The 17,099-nt window shown below is 44.0% G+C and overlaps 1 protein-coding gene across 4 annotated transcripts in view; it reads left to right on the top strand.

Moving 5' to 3' along the window:
- The window catches only part of LOC130141865 (E3 ubiquitin-protein ligase RNF38-like), a 180,193-nt gene that overhangs the window by 146,945 nt on the left and 16,149 nt on the right, over positions 1 to 17,099 (top strand). For 3 of the 4 annotated variants that reach the window (XM_056323100.1, XM_056323101.1, XM_056323104.1), the window contains 2 exons: positions 2,167 to 2,337; positions 6,195 to 6,356. In XM_056323100.1, the coding sequence (XP_056179075.1) occupies positions 2,167 to 2,337; positions 6,195 to 6,356 (333 nt within the window). The remainder of the gene's footprint in view (positions 1 to 2,166; positions 2,338 to 6,194; positions 6,357 to 17,099) is intronic. The other variant, XM_056323102.1, reaches the window with a different exon arrangement.

The following is a 17,099-nucleotide window of genomic DNA, read 5'->3' as shown; positions in this document are numbered from 1 at the left end:
CCCATCCTTTGATATAATACACTGATATCATTCCCCTAGTCTATGCACCACTCTTGTAAAAATGTCTATAAAATGTCCACACAATTTCCATTGAGTTCATTTAGTCCATGAACACGATCTCTTATGGTGGTCACTCAGGAGATGAGAGGTTGTGTGTTGTATGGGGTTATCGGGCATCAAAGCCGGCTCAGGTCAGTTCACTGCTGCACTTGCACTGCTTCTTGTAAGGCTTGTCCTCCAATGGTTCAGGTGGTTTCTGCTATAGTCATTCCTATAACATGAAACTCAAATCATGGGTTACAACAATTTAAAGGTATATCCATTACAATCTCTATCCCTGGACCCTTTGGACCAGCCCATAGGGTTTAACATTGCAATGAACTCCTCCCCTTGCCCCTGCTCTGGCTTGGACTTATCCCTAGACTGCTGTCCCTTAGGGTTGTACCTGCTCCAAGTGGAGCCTCAGCTACGAGCCACAGTCTCTCCAGGGTTATCCCTGCTGCGGCACAGATTCATCCACAGCCACAGTCATTTTGAGGTGCACCCGTTCCAACAGGGCCTTATCCATTGGCCGTGACCATAGACCTGCTCCAGAGTGGCCTTACCCACAGCCACAGTCCCTGCAGATGTAAATCAGCTCTATCATGGCCTTATCCCTGGCCACACGATTTGAGGTGCTCCAGCATGACCGCATGGTTTCAACCGCTCACACGACTCTACACACAGGTGATTGGATAAAAGTCTCTGGTCACGCGGGCATCCGTGTCGCTGATTGGTGACATGCTGCAGGCGCCTGATCAGAGTGTGCTGATGAGAGTGTGTTGATTTCGCAGTTCCCAGGACTTGCTCTGCACCTGGCTTCTTGTTTGTGCATAGCTTGTTTTCTTTCTCACCCTGCTTGTTTCAAGGACAATTTAAAGTTGCTCTGCAGCTTTAACTAACAGGCCTGGGTTGTCCAACCCGGACAATGGTAACATATGTCCTTGGTCCTTTAAAAATTCCTCTACACCCTTCCTTCTTCTTCCCCCAGTTTTATATTCTCAGCATGACATCATATGGTATGGAATACCTCTTTGGCTAGTTCAGGTCACCTGTCCTGGCTGTGTCCCCTCCCAGTTTACAATGCCTCTCCAGCTCTCTCATTGGTAGCGCCCAAGAAACTGGAAAAGTCCTCGATTTAGTATAAATATCCCCCAGCAACAATTGAAAATATCAGTGTCCTATCAACATTGTTCTCACACCAAATCCAAAACACAGCACTGTACCAGCTACTAAGAAGAAAATTAACTCTATCCCAGCTGAAATCAGTACATGTAGTCACTCCACATACAATCCCCTTGCACAGCCTTAAGGCAGGATTGTCACTCAGCCTGGGACAATACCACATATTAATTTCCTGCTCACATTCCCAGATACTGCACTGCCTGTTGAGCTCCTTTTGTTAATGGCTACTTGTCTGAAGAGTTCTTCCAGCTATGTACACTTGTGCATCTATGACATCCACTGATGCCTTTAGGTACTAGGGGGATTTCCAGATACTGGAGATCTATGCATCCTGAGGTCTGGACAGCTTTATCCATCCTTGGGAGGTCTGTTTGGTGGGAGTTGTCAGCATAGGTGGGCTGTAATGATTCTGTTTGGGTTACAGCCACAGCCTAACAGTTTTGGCAGATGGACACCATTTTCTTTTAGCAGATCACCACAAAGTCCCAGGACAGAGAAGAGAGACAGCAGGTACCAGCAAGAGGGGAAAGAAGGGGCCCAGCTTCAGGCAACAGAGTTGTTTAGGGCACAATCTGACATTTAGGAGTCCTTCAGTTCCAACTAATGATTGTTTTCTTAGCATGTGTCTGTAAATGTAATATATGGGAAGAACAGAAGCTACTATGGTAAGTAAACCTGCTCCCCCCTTGGGAGTCTGTGCCTGCTAATGCAGAGTGAACACCCCCAACTCCTATTGACTTCATCTGAAGTAAAAGGCCCTTTGCACCTTGCAAGTATAGCTGGTAGCATCACACTTTTAGAGCCTGTTCTGTACTAGAATCACTGTTCATTTAGTTTCTGAACAAATTATTGTGTGGGTTGTGTTTGTAAGCTGAGGGTACGTGGACTGCTTTCTTTTAATAATCTTTTACTGTAGATGTAAAAATGTTCATTTTCTTTCAGATGCTTCAAGCGTGCTCAGTCCAACATCTACCAGTACCATATGCAGCGTTCCCACCCCTGATTTCTAACGACCCATTCCTTTTGCATCCTTCTCACCTCTCTCCACATCACCCGTCTCACCTGCCACCTCCAGGGCAATTTGTTCCCTTCCAAGCACAACAGTCACGTTCAGTAAGTAATGCTTCTTATCCCCTCTCCTAAAATATTTGGGGGTTGATCAGCAAATGATGCTCTTGTCCTTCTAATAACATTCTGGTTGAAAGAACAAATAGATCTGATATAGAGTACGTAATAGGGTTTTGTAATAGTGCTACCTGAGCAAGACTTAGACTGAAGAAAAAAAAAAAAAGTATTATTTTGAAATTCATTTTGATTGTCTTAAGATTTTCTCAGCTGTTGCCCACTGTTTCCCTGGAGGCCTGTACTCCTGTAAGTCTGACATGTCTGCTTCATGTACTGCTTCTGCAGGTGGTGTTCTTCCAGAAAGTAAAAGAGAATATAGAGACCTAAGTGTAGTGCAGCAGTGGTCTCAGAGAAAATAAATTGTAGAGAGAACAGAAAGCACAAAGCCTTATTTCTATTGCATGCTTCTATCACATTAAATCACAGTTTATTTAGTGTCCACTGTATCCCCCCTGAACACTAGTGTGAAAAGTATTACTTAAACTTTCTATGGCATACTAGAACCTCTTTTCTCTCCTGCTTGTAGAAATTATTGACTCTTTTCACTTAAAGAAACTTGGCCAAAAAGTTAATGCCTTCATAATAGAGCAAAAATTAGAGAAGATGCTATTTTGGACACAAGGGAAAAAATTACATTTTAAGATTTTTACTTACTAATCTTCTACCAGAGGTTAGTAATTTCTACTTATTAATCTTCTGCCAGGCACCTTTCCACCTGTTTCTTTGGAGCTCTACCAATATTTCATTAATACAGAAATACAAAATAATTTCAGTATTACTAACAAATATTGCTCAGACTGTTTTGAGCAGTAACAAATACTGCTGTGTTAAATGTCAGGTGCTGGCACTATTGTAATTATTGCATTATAGTCATGGGGGAACAGTTATGGATAGTTTTCTCTGGTAGTCAGGATGTCTTCCCTCAGAAAATGTTGGGGCTTCTTTCTTAGATTGCTAATTTAGCTTCAGGAATAGGCTCCCTTGTTAACTTTTAGCTCTGTTCAATAGCTTGATTTTTTGCTGTCAAGTCTTACTAGAAAAATTATTGCCTTAAAAATGCTATTTAAAGTTTGATCAGCAGAATGGGGAAACAATTTTCCTTTTCCTTTGCTTCCACAACATGACTTTCATATCTGACTGTTTTGAAGCATGTGGTATTCAGTACTGGGAAAAGAAGGGTGAATTAGTGAAATATCAGAGTTAAGTTTTTCCCGAAAAATGAGACCAAAATGACCTGAGATGTGAATTGATCTTTCCTAACAGCAAAAGTATAGCTTCAAGATAATGTATCTAGCCTAAATGTGGTAATAGATTAATTATAAATCGTGGTGTTTATAATAAAAAATTTTGCTTCACAGGGAAATGCTGAGTTGTTTTTGTAAGAAACTTATTAATTCTTCATACATCAGCATACCTTCAATTATTCCTTATGGTATTGATGTAGAACTGTTTTCTTCAGTTTGAGAACATGTCTCTATTAAGGAAGTTAGTTGCTGCCTTATATATACAGTTTGATGAAAGAGATCATAGGATCACAGGCTCAGAGGTTAATTCAGGTTGGAAGACACCTCAGAAGGTCTCTAGTTCAATCTTCTATTCAAAACAGGATCAGCTATGAGGTCAGTTGAGGGTGCACAGGGTTTTTTCCACTTGGGTCTTGAAAACCTCCAAAGATGGAGACTACACAAACTCTCTAGGCTCCTGTTCCACTGCTTGACTCTCATCATGGTGAAAAAGCTTCTCTTTGTATTTAGCTGAAACTTCTTTTGTTTTCACTTATGCCCATTGTCTCTTGTCCTTCCACCATGCATCACTGTAAAGAGCCTGGCTCCATCTTCTTGATCAAATCTCTGCAGGTGTTGGGAAGGCTGCTGTTAGGTGGCTTCCCCTCTCCCCTAAGCCTGTTCTTCTCCTGGCAGAAAAAGCCCGATTCCCTCAAGTTCTTCTAATAGGACAAATGTTCCAGTCCCCTGACCATCTTGGTGGCCCTCCTTGAGCTTGTTCTACTTTACCAATATCCGGGGATTTTTTGGTATCTGGGTGCCCAAAACTGGATGTAGTATTCTACATGAGGTCTAACAGGTGTTTAGTAGAAGGTGGATAATCACTTCGCTCAATGTACTGGCTATGCCATTTTTTGTTAATACAGCCCAAGGTACCGCAAGCCTTCTTTGCTGCTAGGGTACACTGTTGGATCATATTCAGCTTGCCTGAGGGCGCCAGTGCCTTTTCAGCAGAGCTGCTTCACAGCCAGTCATTCCCCAGTCTGGATTGTTTCCAGTTATTCCTTCTCAGGTGCAGGACTTGGAATTTATCCTTGTTGAATATCATAAGGTTCCTGTTGGCCCATTTTTCCATCCTGTCCATGTCTTGCTGTATGGCAGCCCTACCTTCCAGTGTATGGATTGTTCTCTGCAATTTGATATCAGCTATAGACTTCATGAGCAAGTACTCTGTCTCTTCCAGGTAACTGATAATGTTGTTAAACAGGATAGGTCCCTGTGGTATACCACTTGTTACCAGCATCTTGGTAGAGTATGACCCATTAACCACTATGATCTAAGCCTGATCATCCAAAATTTTTTTTAATCCATCTGGTTGTCCACACATCCAGACTGTAACGTTTGAACTTGGTTACAAGAATATTGTGGGAGATAGTGTCAAAAGCCTTGCTAAAAGTTGAGGTAAATGGCATCCACTTCTCTCCCCTCAGCCACAAATTCAGTCACCTTATCAATACTAGACAATCTGGTTGATTTTCCCTTGGTATAGCCATGCTGACTGTTCCCTCTTCCACGTGCCCAGAAATATGTTCCAAGAGGACTCACTCCATGATTTTCCCAGGGACTGAAGTAAGGTTGGCTGGCCTGTAGTTTCCTAGATTGGCCTTTTTGGTTGATGAATGCAATGTTTGCCTTTCTCCAGTTGTCAGGGATCTCCCCCTGATCTCCACAGTCTTTGAAAGGATGATAGAAAGCAGCTTTGCAAGGACATCGGCCAGTTGTCTCAGCACCCTGGATGTAGTCCATCTGGCCTCTTAGACTTGTATGGGTCAAGTTCTCTCAAGTAATCAATCCCTGACTCAATCCTCATCCACTGCTAGTAGTTCTCCAGATTCTTCTCCCTGCCCAAGTGGCACAAGGAATGGAGTGGGGTGGTTATGGTCAGTATATAGCAGTCGTTCTCTGCTGCACCTTCCTTTTCACACCTTTCCTCTGCTCTGGCGTAGGTTCTTCATGGGCTGCAGTCCATCAGGAAAATCTGCTCTAGTGCGAGTTCTTCCATGTGCTCAGTCCTATCAGGAAAAACCCCTGCATGGGTTCTCAATGGGCAACAGTTCCTTTGGGAAATATAAATCTGTTCCAGAGTGGGTCCTCCATGGGCTGCAGGGAATATCTGCTCTGGTGCCATGGAGTACCTCCTTCTCATCCTTCTCTTTCTCTGACCTTGGTGTTCCCTCTGCTGTTTCTCACTCTTTTTTGTTCCCTCCTACTCTCTCCATCCAGCTTTTTTTTTTTTTTTTACTTTCCTTAAATAGTTTTTCACAGAGGCACCACCAACGCTGCTGATTGGCTCAGCTTTTCCCTGCAGTGGATCCATTGCAGAGACAGTTGGAACCAGCTGTGTCTGGCACAAGGCAGCCCATACCTCTTCCCACAGAGGCCACCCCTGCAGCCCCCCCCCCACACACACCCCAAAGCCTTACCATATATACCCAGTACAACTCTATTTAATTTCCACATATCCTCAGAACATATAATTGGAGTTGTGCTATTTTGATATTAAAAAATAAATTTAAAAAAAATGGTTTTCTATTAATACAACAAACCCTGTGTTTCTTTTAGCCACTTCAAAGGATAGAGAATGAAGTAGAAATGCTTGGAGAACATCTTCCTATAGGAAGCTTTACCTACCCACCATCAACTCATCCACCAACACTGACTTCCTCAGCTCCTATCCAATTCTTAACCCATGATCCTTTATACCAAGAGGTTTCATTTGGAGTTGTAAGTATTGCTTTTTGTACTACATCCTCATGCATGCTGAGTTCACATTCTTGATCTTTGTTCTAAGTTATTAACATTTTATTGAAAAATGGCACTTTTGCAATTTAATTTCATTAGTGGCTGCAGCTGTGGAAAGACAGGGTAGTTGGTTTTTAGGGTTAGACTTACTTCATATAATCTGAGGGTTCAAACTTGGAAGAACGAAAACATGCTAAAAACATCTTTGAGCAATCTTTTTTCATAAAAGTAAATGCCTCAAGTACTCTGAATATCATTTCAGTACTGGTGTGTGAATTTTGGTTCTAAAAATTTGCTAATTTTTCACTACTAAGTATTTTAAAAAAATACAATTTATATCTAAGTTACAATTCTTCACCTGCTCCCATTTTAGTAGACAGTGGAAGATGCTTTAAACAGTCATACTGAGGACTTATGTAAGTAAACTAAAGAGCTTTGCATGCAAATGGAAATGGGAAAATAGTCTTTTTTTCCTATAGAAAGAATGCGTTGAAGCTGTAAAACTGAATGTCTCTTTAGGCACTATAGCTATATGCAATTGAAAGGCTACAACCCCTCCTCCCAAACGTGAACGTAATTAACTGCAACTGCGAAAGTGATTTAGTTGTGGTTTAATCACAGCCAGCAACTAAGTGACATGCAGCCACTTCCTCATCCCCCTGCCCCAGTGGGATGGGGAGGAGAATCAGAAAAAAGGTAAAACCCATGGGTTGAGAAAAAAAGTGTGCAATTATTTAAATAAATGATACTACTAATAAAGATTATGATGATCATCATTATGAAAAGGGAGATTAAAAAAAGATAAATAAAACTCACGGGGGGAAAAAACAAACAAAGAAAAAAAGAGATGCGCAATACAATTGCTCACCACCTGCTGACCAATGCCCAACCAGTCCCCAAGCAGCAAACCTTCCCTCCCCCTCCCCCCCCGACAACTACTCCCACTGTATATACCAAGAATGACATCATATTGTATGGAATATCCCTTTGGCTAGTCCAGGGCAGCTTTCCTGGCTGTGTCCCCTCCCAATTTCCCATGCCCCTCCAGCCTTCTCACTGGCAGGGCCTGAGAAACTGAAAAGTCCTTGATTTAGTATAAACATTACCCAGCAACAACTGCAAACATCAATGTGTTATCAACATGCTGAAGCCAGTTCTGATTCCATCATCGCTGCACTTGTCCAGTTTCATAAAACTTCTTTCTTGATTAATGTGGTGATCAAAAGGGAGTCAGGTTCAGATCCCCAAATCCAGACTGGTAGAGACAGGCACTGCAAGCTGCCCAGTGTATTGACGGGCATATAGCCACCATAAAAGTTATAATATACAGCGTAATGTAGTAATCAATATCACACAGTTTAATTCATTGGCTATTCTCACCCAAAATCAAATCCCCTTAAGGCACACATAAAACTTCCCCATCTTCCCGCATTACCCAACAAGTGCTCCCAGGCCCCTGAGCAAAAGCAATCCCACAAATGGGTTTGTCTTTGCCTGAGGCAGGAATGACCCACACAGTTTTTCCAAGAATATTTTAAGGTGCACTACAGGAACTTTATTCCCTTCTACAATATGTAAAATTTTGATTTGGCAGGGCCAGCCTGATTGGAAGATCCTCTAGCGTTGACTTTTGCTAAATGTATATCCCAATGTTGGAAGGTCTCACCATCCATTGCTCTTAATGTAGTCTTTAACAGTCTGTTGCATCATTCGATTTTTCTGGAGGCTGGTGCATGATAGGGGATGTGATACACCTACCCAACGTCATGCTCTTTGGCCCAGGTATCCATGAGGTTGTTTCAGAAATCAGTTCCATTGTCTGACTCAATTCTTTCTAGGGTACTGCATCACCATAAGATTTGATTTTCAAGGCCCAGGAGAATGTTCCGGGCAGTGGCATGGGGCACAGGATATGTTTCCAACCATCCAGTGGTTGCTTCCACCATTGTAAGCACATGGCACTTGCCTTGGAGTGTTTGTGGGAATGTGATATAGTCAACCTGCCAGGCCTCCCCATATTTATTTTTCAGCCATCGCCCTCCATATCAGAGATGCTTTAACTGCTTGGCTTGCTTAATTGAAGCACGTGTTTCACATTCATGGATAAACCTGTGCAACAGTGGCCATGTTTAAGTCCACCCCTCAGTCTTAAGCCCATCTATGTGTTGCATCTCTTTCTTAATGGCCTGAGGTGTCATGGGCACACTGCGCTATGAATAATTCACCATTATGTTGCCAATCCAGATCCATCTGAACTACTTCAATCTTAGTAGCCTGATCCACATGTTTGTTCTGATGATCTTCAGTGGCCAGACTCTAGTACATGAGCATCTACGTGACTTACCTTAACCACCAGGTTCTCCACCTGGGCAGCAATATATTGCCATTATCATTCAGAGCACATTCTTTACATCTTGCCATGTCTGGACTGTCCCAAGTGCTACTGCTTGAACTATCTCCTATTTAATTTGTTCAAAGGCTTGTCCATGCTCAGGGCTCCACTTGAAATCATTCTTCTTCCAGGTCACTTCATAGAGAGGGCTTACAATCAGATCGTAATTTGGAATGTGCATTCTCAAAAAATCCACAAGACCTAAGAAAGCTTGTGTTTCTTATTGGTTGGTGAAGACATCATTGTTATTTGTTCATCATATCCATTAGAACCTAATGATGTCCATTTTGCCATTTTATTCCCAAAACCATCATTCTCCTGTGCAGGTCTCTTGACGTTACTTTGGTTTATGGCAAAATTGGCTTTCAGAAGAATTTGGACTATTTTCTTCCCTTTCTTGAAAACTACTTCTGCTCTATTGCCCCCCACATGATGATGTCATCAATATATTGCAGGCGTTCCAGAATTTCACCCTTTTCCAGTGTAGCCTAGATCAGTCCATAGCAGATGGTAGGGCTGTGTTTCCATCCCTGTGGCAGTCAACTCCAGGTGTATTGGACACCCCTCCAAGTGAAGGCAAACTGTGGCCTGCACCCTACAGCCAAAGGAATCAAGAAAAATGCATTTTTACTATCAGTGGTGGCGTACCACTTGGCTGCCTTCGATTCTAGTTCGTATTGAAGTTCTGGCATGTCTGGTATGACAACACTCAGGGTCCGTGCCTTCATACGCCACACACCACTGCCAAGTCAGTGAAGAAGTGAGATCATTTATTGCATACATAGTTATACACAAACGCTTATCTACCCAAGTTCTGCCCTGGAATATGGCTATGTGCCGCAGAGCACCTGGGAATTTGTCTACATGTAGCAAAGCAGTTGCTCGTTACAAGCTGCTCACATGCTTGTGGATTCACTGCCAAGTTCGGCTGCTTATCTGTACACTAACAGTTCTGCCAATTCAGCCTTGTTTCTCTACCAGGTCAACTTATTTTCATCCCTTACAATTCCCCCTTTTTTGTTTGTTAAATTGGATAAGGTTAAGGCTGTGTGAATTTGAACCGTCATAGCTTGACAGACAGCCCTTTGTATCATGGCTCACATCAGGTTCATCAAACATGGTAGACATAAAAATGGTCAAAACCCCTAGCAATGTAAGAAACCCGCACATCAAAATTTTTCCATCCAAGGACCTAATCCTAGGGTCCAATACCAACCTTCAAAAGGATTCTTTTCTTCAAAAGTCTCCAAATTATCAAGCTGCAACAAGGTCTTTTACCATCTCATACCAACACACTCTTCATGCCAGTCCCTCTGCTGCCTTCTCCTCACCTTGCCTCATCCAGGGCATGTGTTCTCTCTCTTCTCCCTCTCTCTCTTCTTCCTCGGCTACTCTCTCTTCATTGGCTCTCAACCACTTAACAGAACCAGCCACACCTGCACCTTATCTACATCAGCCAACCCACAGTTGTATATCATCAATGCTAATTAACCCAGCTTCATTCTTCTACAATTCCCCTTTTTTTTCTCCTCTTTATGTTTTTAACAATCATTACAACCTTTTTACAAATAAATTTTTCATACAGTCCTGTAACTCCTCTACAAATCCCCCCTTTTTTTTTTTCTCCTTTTTAACATTTCATACCTCATGTTTTTACCAACCATCACAAACTTTTTACAAATAAACTTTTCATACAATTCAGACAACTTGTGCCAGAACTCATACTCATATTCCTTCCTCACTTTTATCTTGGGCTTTTCAGCTTCTACAGGTTGATCGCCTTTCTTATCTGCTTTCTTAGCATCTGGGATTTTGATTTCTTCAGAGAGGGATTCTGATGAACTTATAGTGCCTTGTCCTTTCACCTCTTGGATCATACTGGACAGTAATCTGAGTGAGCTTTCAGCAGCAGCAGATCTAGAATACAGCACTAACACATCATTCTGTGTCCTGAAAAACTTCAACATCCTTGTGGTTGCCCATTTCTTCTTCAACTGGAGACACCTTCAATGAATACAGAAATACCGGCAAGAATACCACCAGGCCGAGCAGCAGCAGCCACGGCAGGAGCCGCCCACGGCACCATGCTGCTCCCACACCTTCCCCTGGCACAGCCATCACCGCTGTCTAGCCAGACCCACTCTGGATCTGCCACCACTGTGGGCTGCTGCCACATCTGACCATGTACTCCACCACTATCGCCCATTACCCTCAGTCTCTAAATTCCACAGCAGTCAGGCTTCCTTCTCTTTGATCCCAGTGGCTCACCTTCACCAGTGTCTGATCCAGATCCCCAAGCTCTTCCCACCTATCTCAACATGATCTGGATCAAAGTCTAACCCCACCTGTCTTCACTACATTGGGTCACTGCCATTATGGTTTTAAACATCCCCCAGCACAGCCATCACCACTGTCACCACTTGTTACACTCAGTCTCATAATCTGAAGGGCCTCACATGGGGCACCAATTGTCACAGCATTCTCCAAATTACCAAGCTGCAACAAGGTCTTTTACCATCTCATACCAACACACTCTTCATACCAGTCCCTCTGTTGCCTTCTCCTCATCTTGCCTCATCCAGAGCATGTGTCCTCTCTTCTCCCTGCTTCTTCCTCAGCTGCTTTCTCTTCATTGGCTCTCAACCACTTAGAAAAAACAACCACACCTGCACCTTATCTACATCAGCCAATCCACTGCCCCTGAAGCCAACCCACAGTTGTATATTATCAATGCTAATTAACCCAGCTTCATTCCACTACACCAGGGCAGTTCCCGTCAAGCAGGACAAGAGAAATGTTTATGCACGGTGCTATGATTGGGAGAGCGTTTTAAAAATTTGATCACTTATAGATCTTTCCACAGTTGCTTCTGTGGTGACGTACCTGGGTTATTCCCCCTTTTTTGTTTTTGCAGCAGGTCTTTAAGAGACTGATGAGTTCGTTCAACGATAGCCTTTCTAGTGGGTGAGTGGGGAATGCCCATCACATGGGTAATGCCCCCATGTTGCAAAAACAGGCATGTGCATTGTGCTATATATGCTGGGCCTTTGTTGGTTTTAATTTGAGCAGGAACTCCCATAGTAGCAAAGCAAGCAAGCCAATGACGGTAAACATCACGGCTTTTCTCCCTGGTGTGAGCAGTGGCAAAAACATAGTGTGAAATGGTGTCAACCAAAACATGAACATATTTAAGATTCCCAAACAAGGAAATATATGTGATATCAGTTTGCCAAATTTCTTGGGCTTGGCGGCCACAAGGGTTAACACTGGGGTAAAGGGCTGAAGTTTTGACAGTCAGGACAGGCCCTCACAATCTCTTGGGCCTGTTCTCATGTCAGGTGATACGAATGTTGCAGCACCTTAGTATTTTGGTGAAAAAAGTCATGTGAAAGCTTAGCCTGTTGATAAACACCGGGGGTAACAACAGCCACAGTAAAAAATTCCGTCACCTTATTGCCTTCAACAATGGGACCAGGCAATGAGGTGTGTGACTACACATGTAAAACAAAATAGTCATGACAGCAATGCTCCAATAGGAACAAAAGATGTTTCAACAAAACAAATAACTGTTGGTTAGAAACCGTTTTTAAAAATGTAAATTCAATTCTATGCACTATCCCTACAACATATAAAGAATCTGCAACTAGGTTTAAAGGTTGTTGTCTGAACAATGTGAAGGCACGAACAGCTGCAGCTAACTCCACTATTTGTGCAGAGCCAGTAACAAAGGTCACATCTGAATTCCAATACCCTTGCTCATTTTTCCATGATACAACAGCCTTTCCTGAAGGCCCCGAGCTATTGATATTTGGGATAGGTACATGAGAAATATGCAGTTTCAATTGTAAGGGTAAATCAGTTAAAGAGTGAAGCAATTTATGTCAAGGAATAGAAAAGGCAATGGTTCCACTAAAGTCAGCCAGAGCAGACTGCAGTGAGAGGCTTTGCTTAACCCAAAATTCAAAGTCCTGTTTGGCCAAGGGTATAAAAATGGTGGCTGGGTCACAGGCCATAAGTTCCTGCAGACTATCCCTTTTGAATGAGGAGCACCAACATGTCAATAAGAGTTGTCAGTGTTTTGGAAAAAGAGTGGGGCAAAAAGATCCACTCCAAAATTCTCAATGGATCCTGGTGTTCAGCTGCCCGGGCTAGTGGAGGGTACAATACAGCCTGCTTTGAGTTGCTCCTGCACCAGTTCATGCAATTTGTGCAGCCTTTCTGTGCGCAAGGGCCACTGTTCCACCCACACCGGTGTATCTGTTTTCCAGGTGAGTTTAATCGTTGGCTGCAACTCAGTGGCCCTTAGGACAAATTTGTCTTCAAGGTAACCCCCCATTGGCTCAACAAATCACGTCCCCACAGGGTGAAGGGGACTTGCATAACATATGGAGTGATATATCCTCATTGTCCTTTGGGGCCGAGTACTAAAATTGGTCGGGCACTTTGTTTAGGCAGCTGTATTCCCCCAACACATACTATTGCTGATGCGGGGTCTTTTAAATGTCACTCTTTCAGCCAGTCTGATTGCAAAACTACCGAAACATCAGCGCCAGTGTCCACTAGGCCCGAAAAGGGTCTTCCCTCAATATAACAGGTTGGTTGTGAGTAATTTGGTGTGCCCACATAATCTGTGGAAGGTTGGTGCTGCCAAACCCAACTTGCCTTTCGCCTCTCCCTTTTGGACCCACATTTTGAAATAATACAAGCTGAGCTATTTTTTCTCCCTTTTGAATATGACACAGAGGCGATGGGGTCCAAGCCATAATTTTTATTTCACCAATGTAATCAGTGTCAATCACTCCAGGAAGTATAAACAACCCTGAGCGAGTGACTGAAGAGCATCCCAACAAAAGCACATTACAATAATTCCCTAAGGGACCCCAGACTCCAGTTGGGAGCAAATGTACAGTGGTATCAAGATTGACTGGGAGATGGCCAAGTCCAGTCCGGCACTGCTGCGTGTGCAAGTCAGAGATCACTGGCCAAACTTCTGCACTTGCATTTCTTTTGTTGTTCGGGGTGTGTGGCTTTGCCCCCCATTTCCCGTTTCCCGATGGCACATCAATCAATTGCCCATTGGTATGATATTTGGAGTGACAGTCATTGGCCCAGTGTTTCCCCTTCCCGCACCAAGGGGCAGTCTCTAGCCAGCTTAGTTCCACTGGACCCTCCTTTTGGACATTTCTTTTTAAAGTGATTATTTGAGCAGCCAGTGCAGATGCAAGGGCTGCCACATGGTCCCTATATTTTGACATACTCTTACCATATCTGACAACATAGGGTTGTGATTGCAAAAGGGTTGCAATGCCCGCTTGCAGTCTTCATTGGCATTATCATACACTAGTTGTTTCAAAAGCAGCCCTCAAGCTTCCTCATGCTCGACTTGTAATTGCAAAATATTTTGAAGACGATCAATAAAGGTAGTATATGGCTCTCTAGGACCCTGCAAGACTGTGGCAAACGACTCACTAGAGGCGCACCCAGATTCAGGTATTTTCTGGACCGCCTTAATAGTTATTTCCTTAATTTGCAAACAGGCATCCCTAGGATACCCTGCCTGCATCACGGAAGAGGCATAATTATTTTCTCCAGCCAACTGCTCATAAGTAAAAGCAATCCCCCGATTAAGCTTTTCTTATGGTGATATTCAGCATGCCCTCTTTAGGGAACCAAGAACAATTGTCCCGAGCCCACACCAAGAGGGTTACAATGGATAGCTGAGACACATTGTCCCCATAAGTCTTTAAAATATTCTGCAAAACATCCATATGATTTTTCTGTTCCCGTGTTAATGATTGTCCCATGGTTCCCAGCCACTCACCTGATGTCCTGCAGTGGCGATGAGAGTGCTCATGTATCTGTTTTCCCTTTTTCCCTGGTTCATCTGGGCTATGCCACCGGAGTTGTAGCTTTTATCTCTCAAGTCCCTGTTCCTGCACTTGGTCCTGTGTCACGAGGGCCGCTGCAACCAGTGACAGGAGTTTTGAGGACAGAGGAGGTGCGGACATTGCCATCGTTGACAGTGTGTTGAGAAAAGCCATGTTGTCAGTGGAGTTTACAGCCTCCCTCAGTTTGGCACTATTAGAATTAGTTGACACTTGGTGAAGGGTAGTCAGAATCTTCCACCAGGTTGACAAATGCTTTCCCGCAGTGGGATCCCCCTCCACAACAGCATCATACAATCACCTGCCGACTGCTTGCCAGAAAGTAATTTGAAACGTGTCATCAGGCGGAAAGTCCAGCACTTTGTCACGGATCCATTCTAACAGAGTCACTAGCTGCGGACCTGTCACAGCTCGTTGCTGAGCTGCAAGCAGCCATCGCAATACATCCAGGCTGCGCTGCTGATCTTGGGATAACTCCCCTCCCATGGTTCCCGACTGCTCACCTCCTTTGTAGGTGATGGGTGTACAAAGTCAAAATTTCCACGGCTCCTGGTTCAGTCAGGCGATGCCACCGGTTCAGGCTTTGTGAGTCTCCTCTTCAGTGTCCCTGTTTGGGTGCCATTTGTGGTGTATGAAGACACAGACCCCATGTCAGTGAAGAAGTGAGATCATTTATTGTATACATAAGCACTAGTTATATACAAATGCTTATCTACCCAAGTTCAACTTATTTTTGTCCCTTACAGTGGCTTAACTTCATTCAGGCCCTGATAGTCCACTGTTAGTCTCCATTCTCCATTTGACTTTCACACTGGCCATATGGGGCTATTAAAGGGTGAGCGGGTCCTGCTGATCACTCCTTGGCTCTCCAGTCGACAAATCAGCTTATAGATGGGAATCAGGGAGTCTCAATTGGTACAATATTGCCATGGGTGCACTGTTGTGGTAGTGATTGGCACTTGTTCTTCCTTGACCTTCAGCAACCCCACAACAGACAACAGAAGAGTCCTCCAAGAGACCAGGCAAGAGGTGCTTCATTTCCTCTGTCTCCAAGGCAGCTATACTGAAAAGCCCACCTGTACACTTTTGGGTCATTAAAATACCCTCTTCTGAGATAGTCTATGCCAAGGATGCATGGAGCCTCCAGATGAATCACAGTGGGGTGCTTTTGCCACTCATTCCCAGTCAGGCTTATTTCAGCCTCCAATACAGTTAGCTGTTGGGATCCCCCTGTCACTCCAGAATACAAATGGGTTCTGCTCCTGTATAGCTTAATGCAGGGGTCCTCAAACTACGGCCCGCGGGCCAGATACGGCCCCCCGGGGTCCTCAATCCAGCCCCCGGTATTTACAGACCCCCCCGCCCTTCCTCCCCCCCGCCGGGGGTTGGGGGGGGAAACCAAGCAGCCGCAGATGACTTCCTGCTACTTCATCTGCGCACCGGCCCCCTGTTTAAAAAGCTTGAGGACCCCTGGCTTAATGGCTTTAGGGTACACTATGCACTAGAGTCTACTAGAGTCTCATACTCCTGTGGGTCTGGTGTGTCAGGCCATCAGATCTACACAGTCCAGTAAACCCGGTTGTCCCTGTCCTCCACCTGGCTGGAGGTAGGGTCCCACTAATCCTGGTCATAGGATTCTCCACTTACTTCTTGTAAAAACGGTATAGAGTTCCCTTCCATAGGTTCAGGAGTAAGATCAGCTCTTCTGCTCTGTCTGGGGAACTGCCCATCAGACAGTGGAGCAGCAACTTTCCTGGATGAACCCCCATTTATGGTTGATTTTCCTTGCAATTCACATACCTGTGCCTCTAGGGTCAAGGTAGATTTTCCATCCCACTTCCTCATGTCCTCTCCATTGTCCTGCAGGTAAAAACACAGGGTACCCCATTGTGTGTACCTTCTATATCCTCCCTCTTGAGCGGAAGGGCAACTACTGTTAATAGCTGAGATGTGGGTCTGTACAGGTGGGGAGTAAGATCTATCCTGTTTGAGTCACTGGACCAGTTTCTTCACAGCTGAGATGAGGGATAGTTTGTCCTCGTATTCCCAGAGTCAGTGAGCCACTTCATCCACTGTCGGTGCTGCTTCATGTCTCCAGCTCATTACCGCCAATGAGTTGGCATATGACAATGGTGGACTCTATACAAATTTCTGCCACATGGGTCATGTGCATTGGACTTTGTCTGGATCTGTGGGTAAATGCACTGTTCAGGTCATAATAAATAATCTCTAGCATGGCTAATTCTCTCAGGTACTAGATACCCTTCTCTATTGTGGTCCATGTGCCTGGGTGACATAACATCTTCCTTGAAGGGATACCTTTCCTTCATGGTTGACAGGAGTCACCTCCAGAGGCTGAAGACTTGTGTCCCTCTGTGGTGATGCAAGTCAAGACAGACTCAAAAACACTATATCTGCGTGGCTGGGTTCAGACAAAATGGCTCTTTA

Source organism: Falco biarmicus, chromosome W (genome assembly GCF_023638135.1).
Source record: "Falco biarmicus isolate bFalBia1 chromosome W, bFalBia1.pri, whole genome shotgun sequence".
NCBI lineage: Eukaryota > Metazoa > Chordata > Aves > Falconiformes > Falconidae > Falco > Falco biarmicus.
The sequence above is the reverse complement of the archived record's forward strand: the minus strand, read 5'-3'. Positions and strand labels throughout refer to the sequence as shown.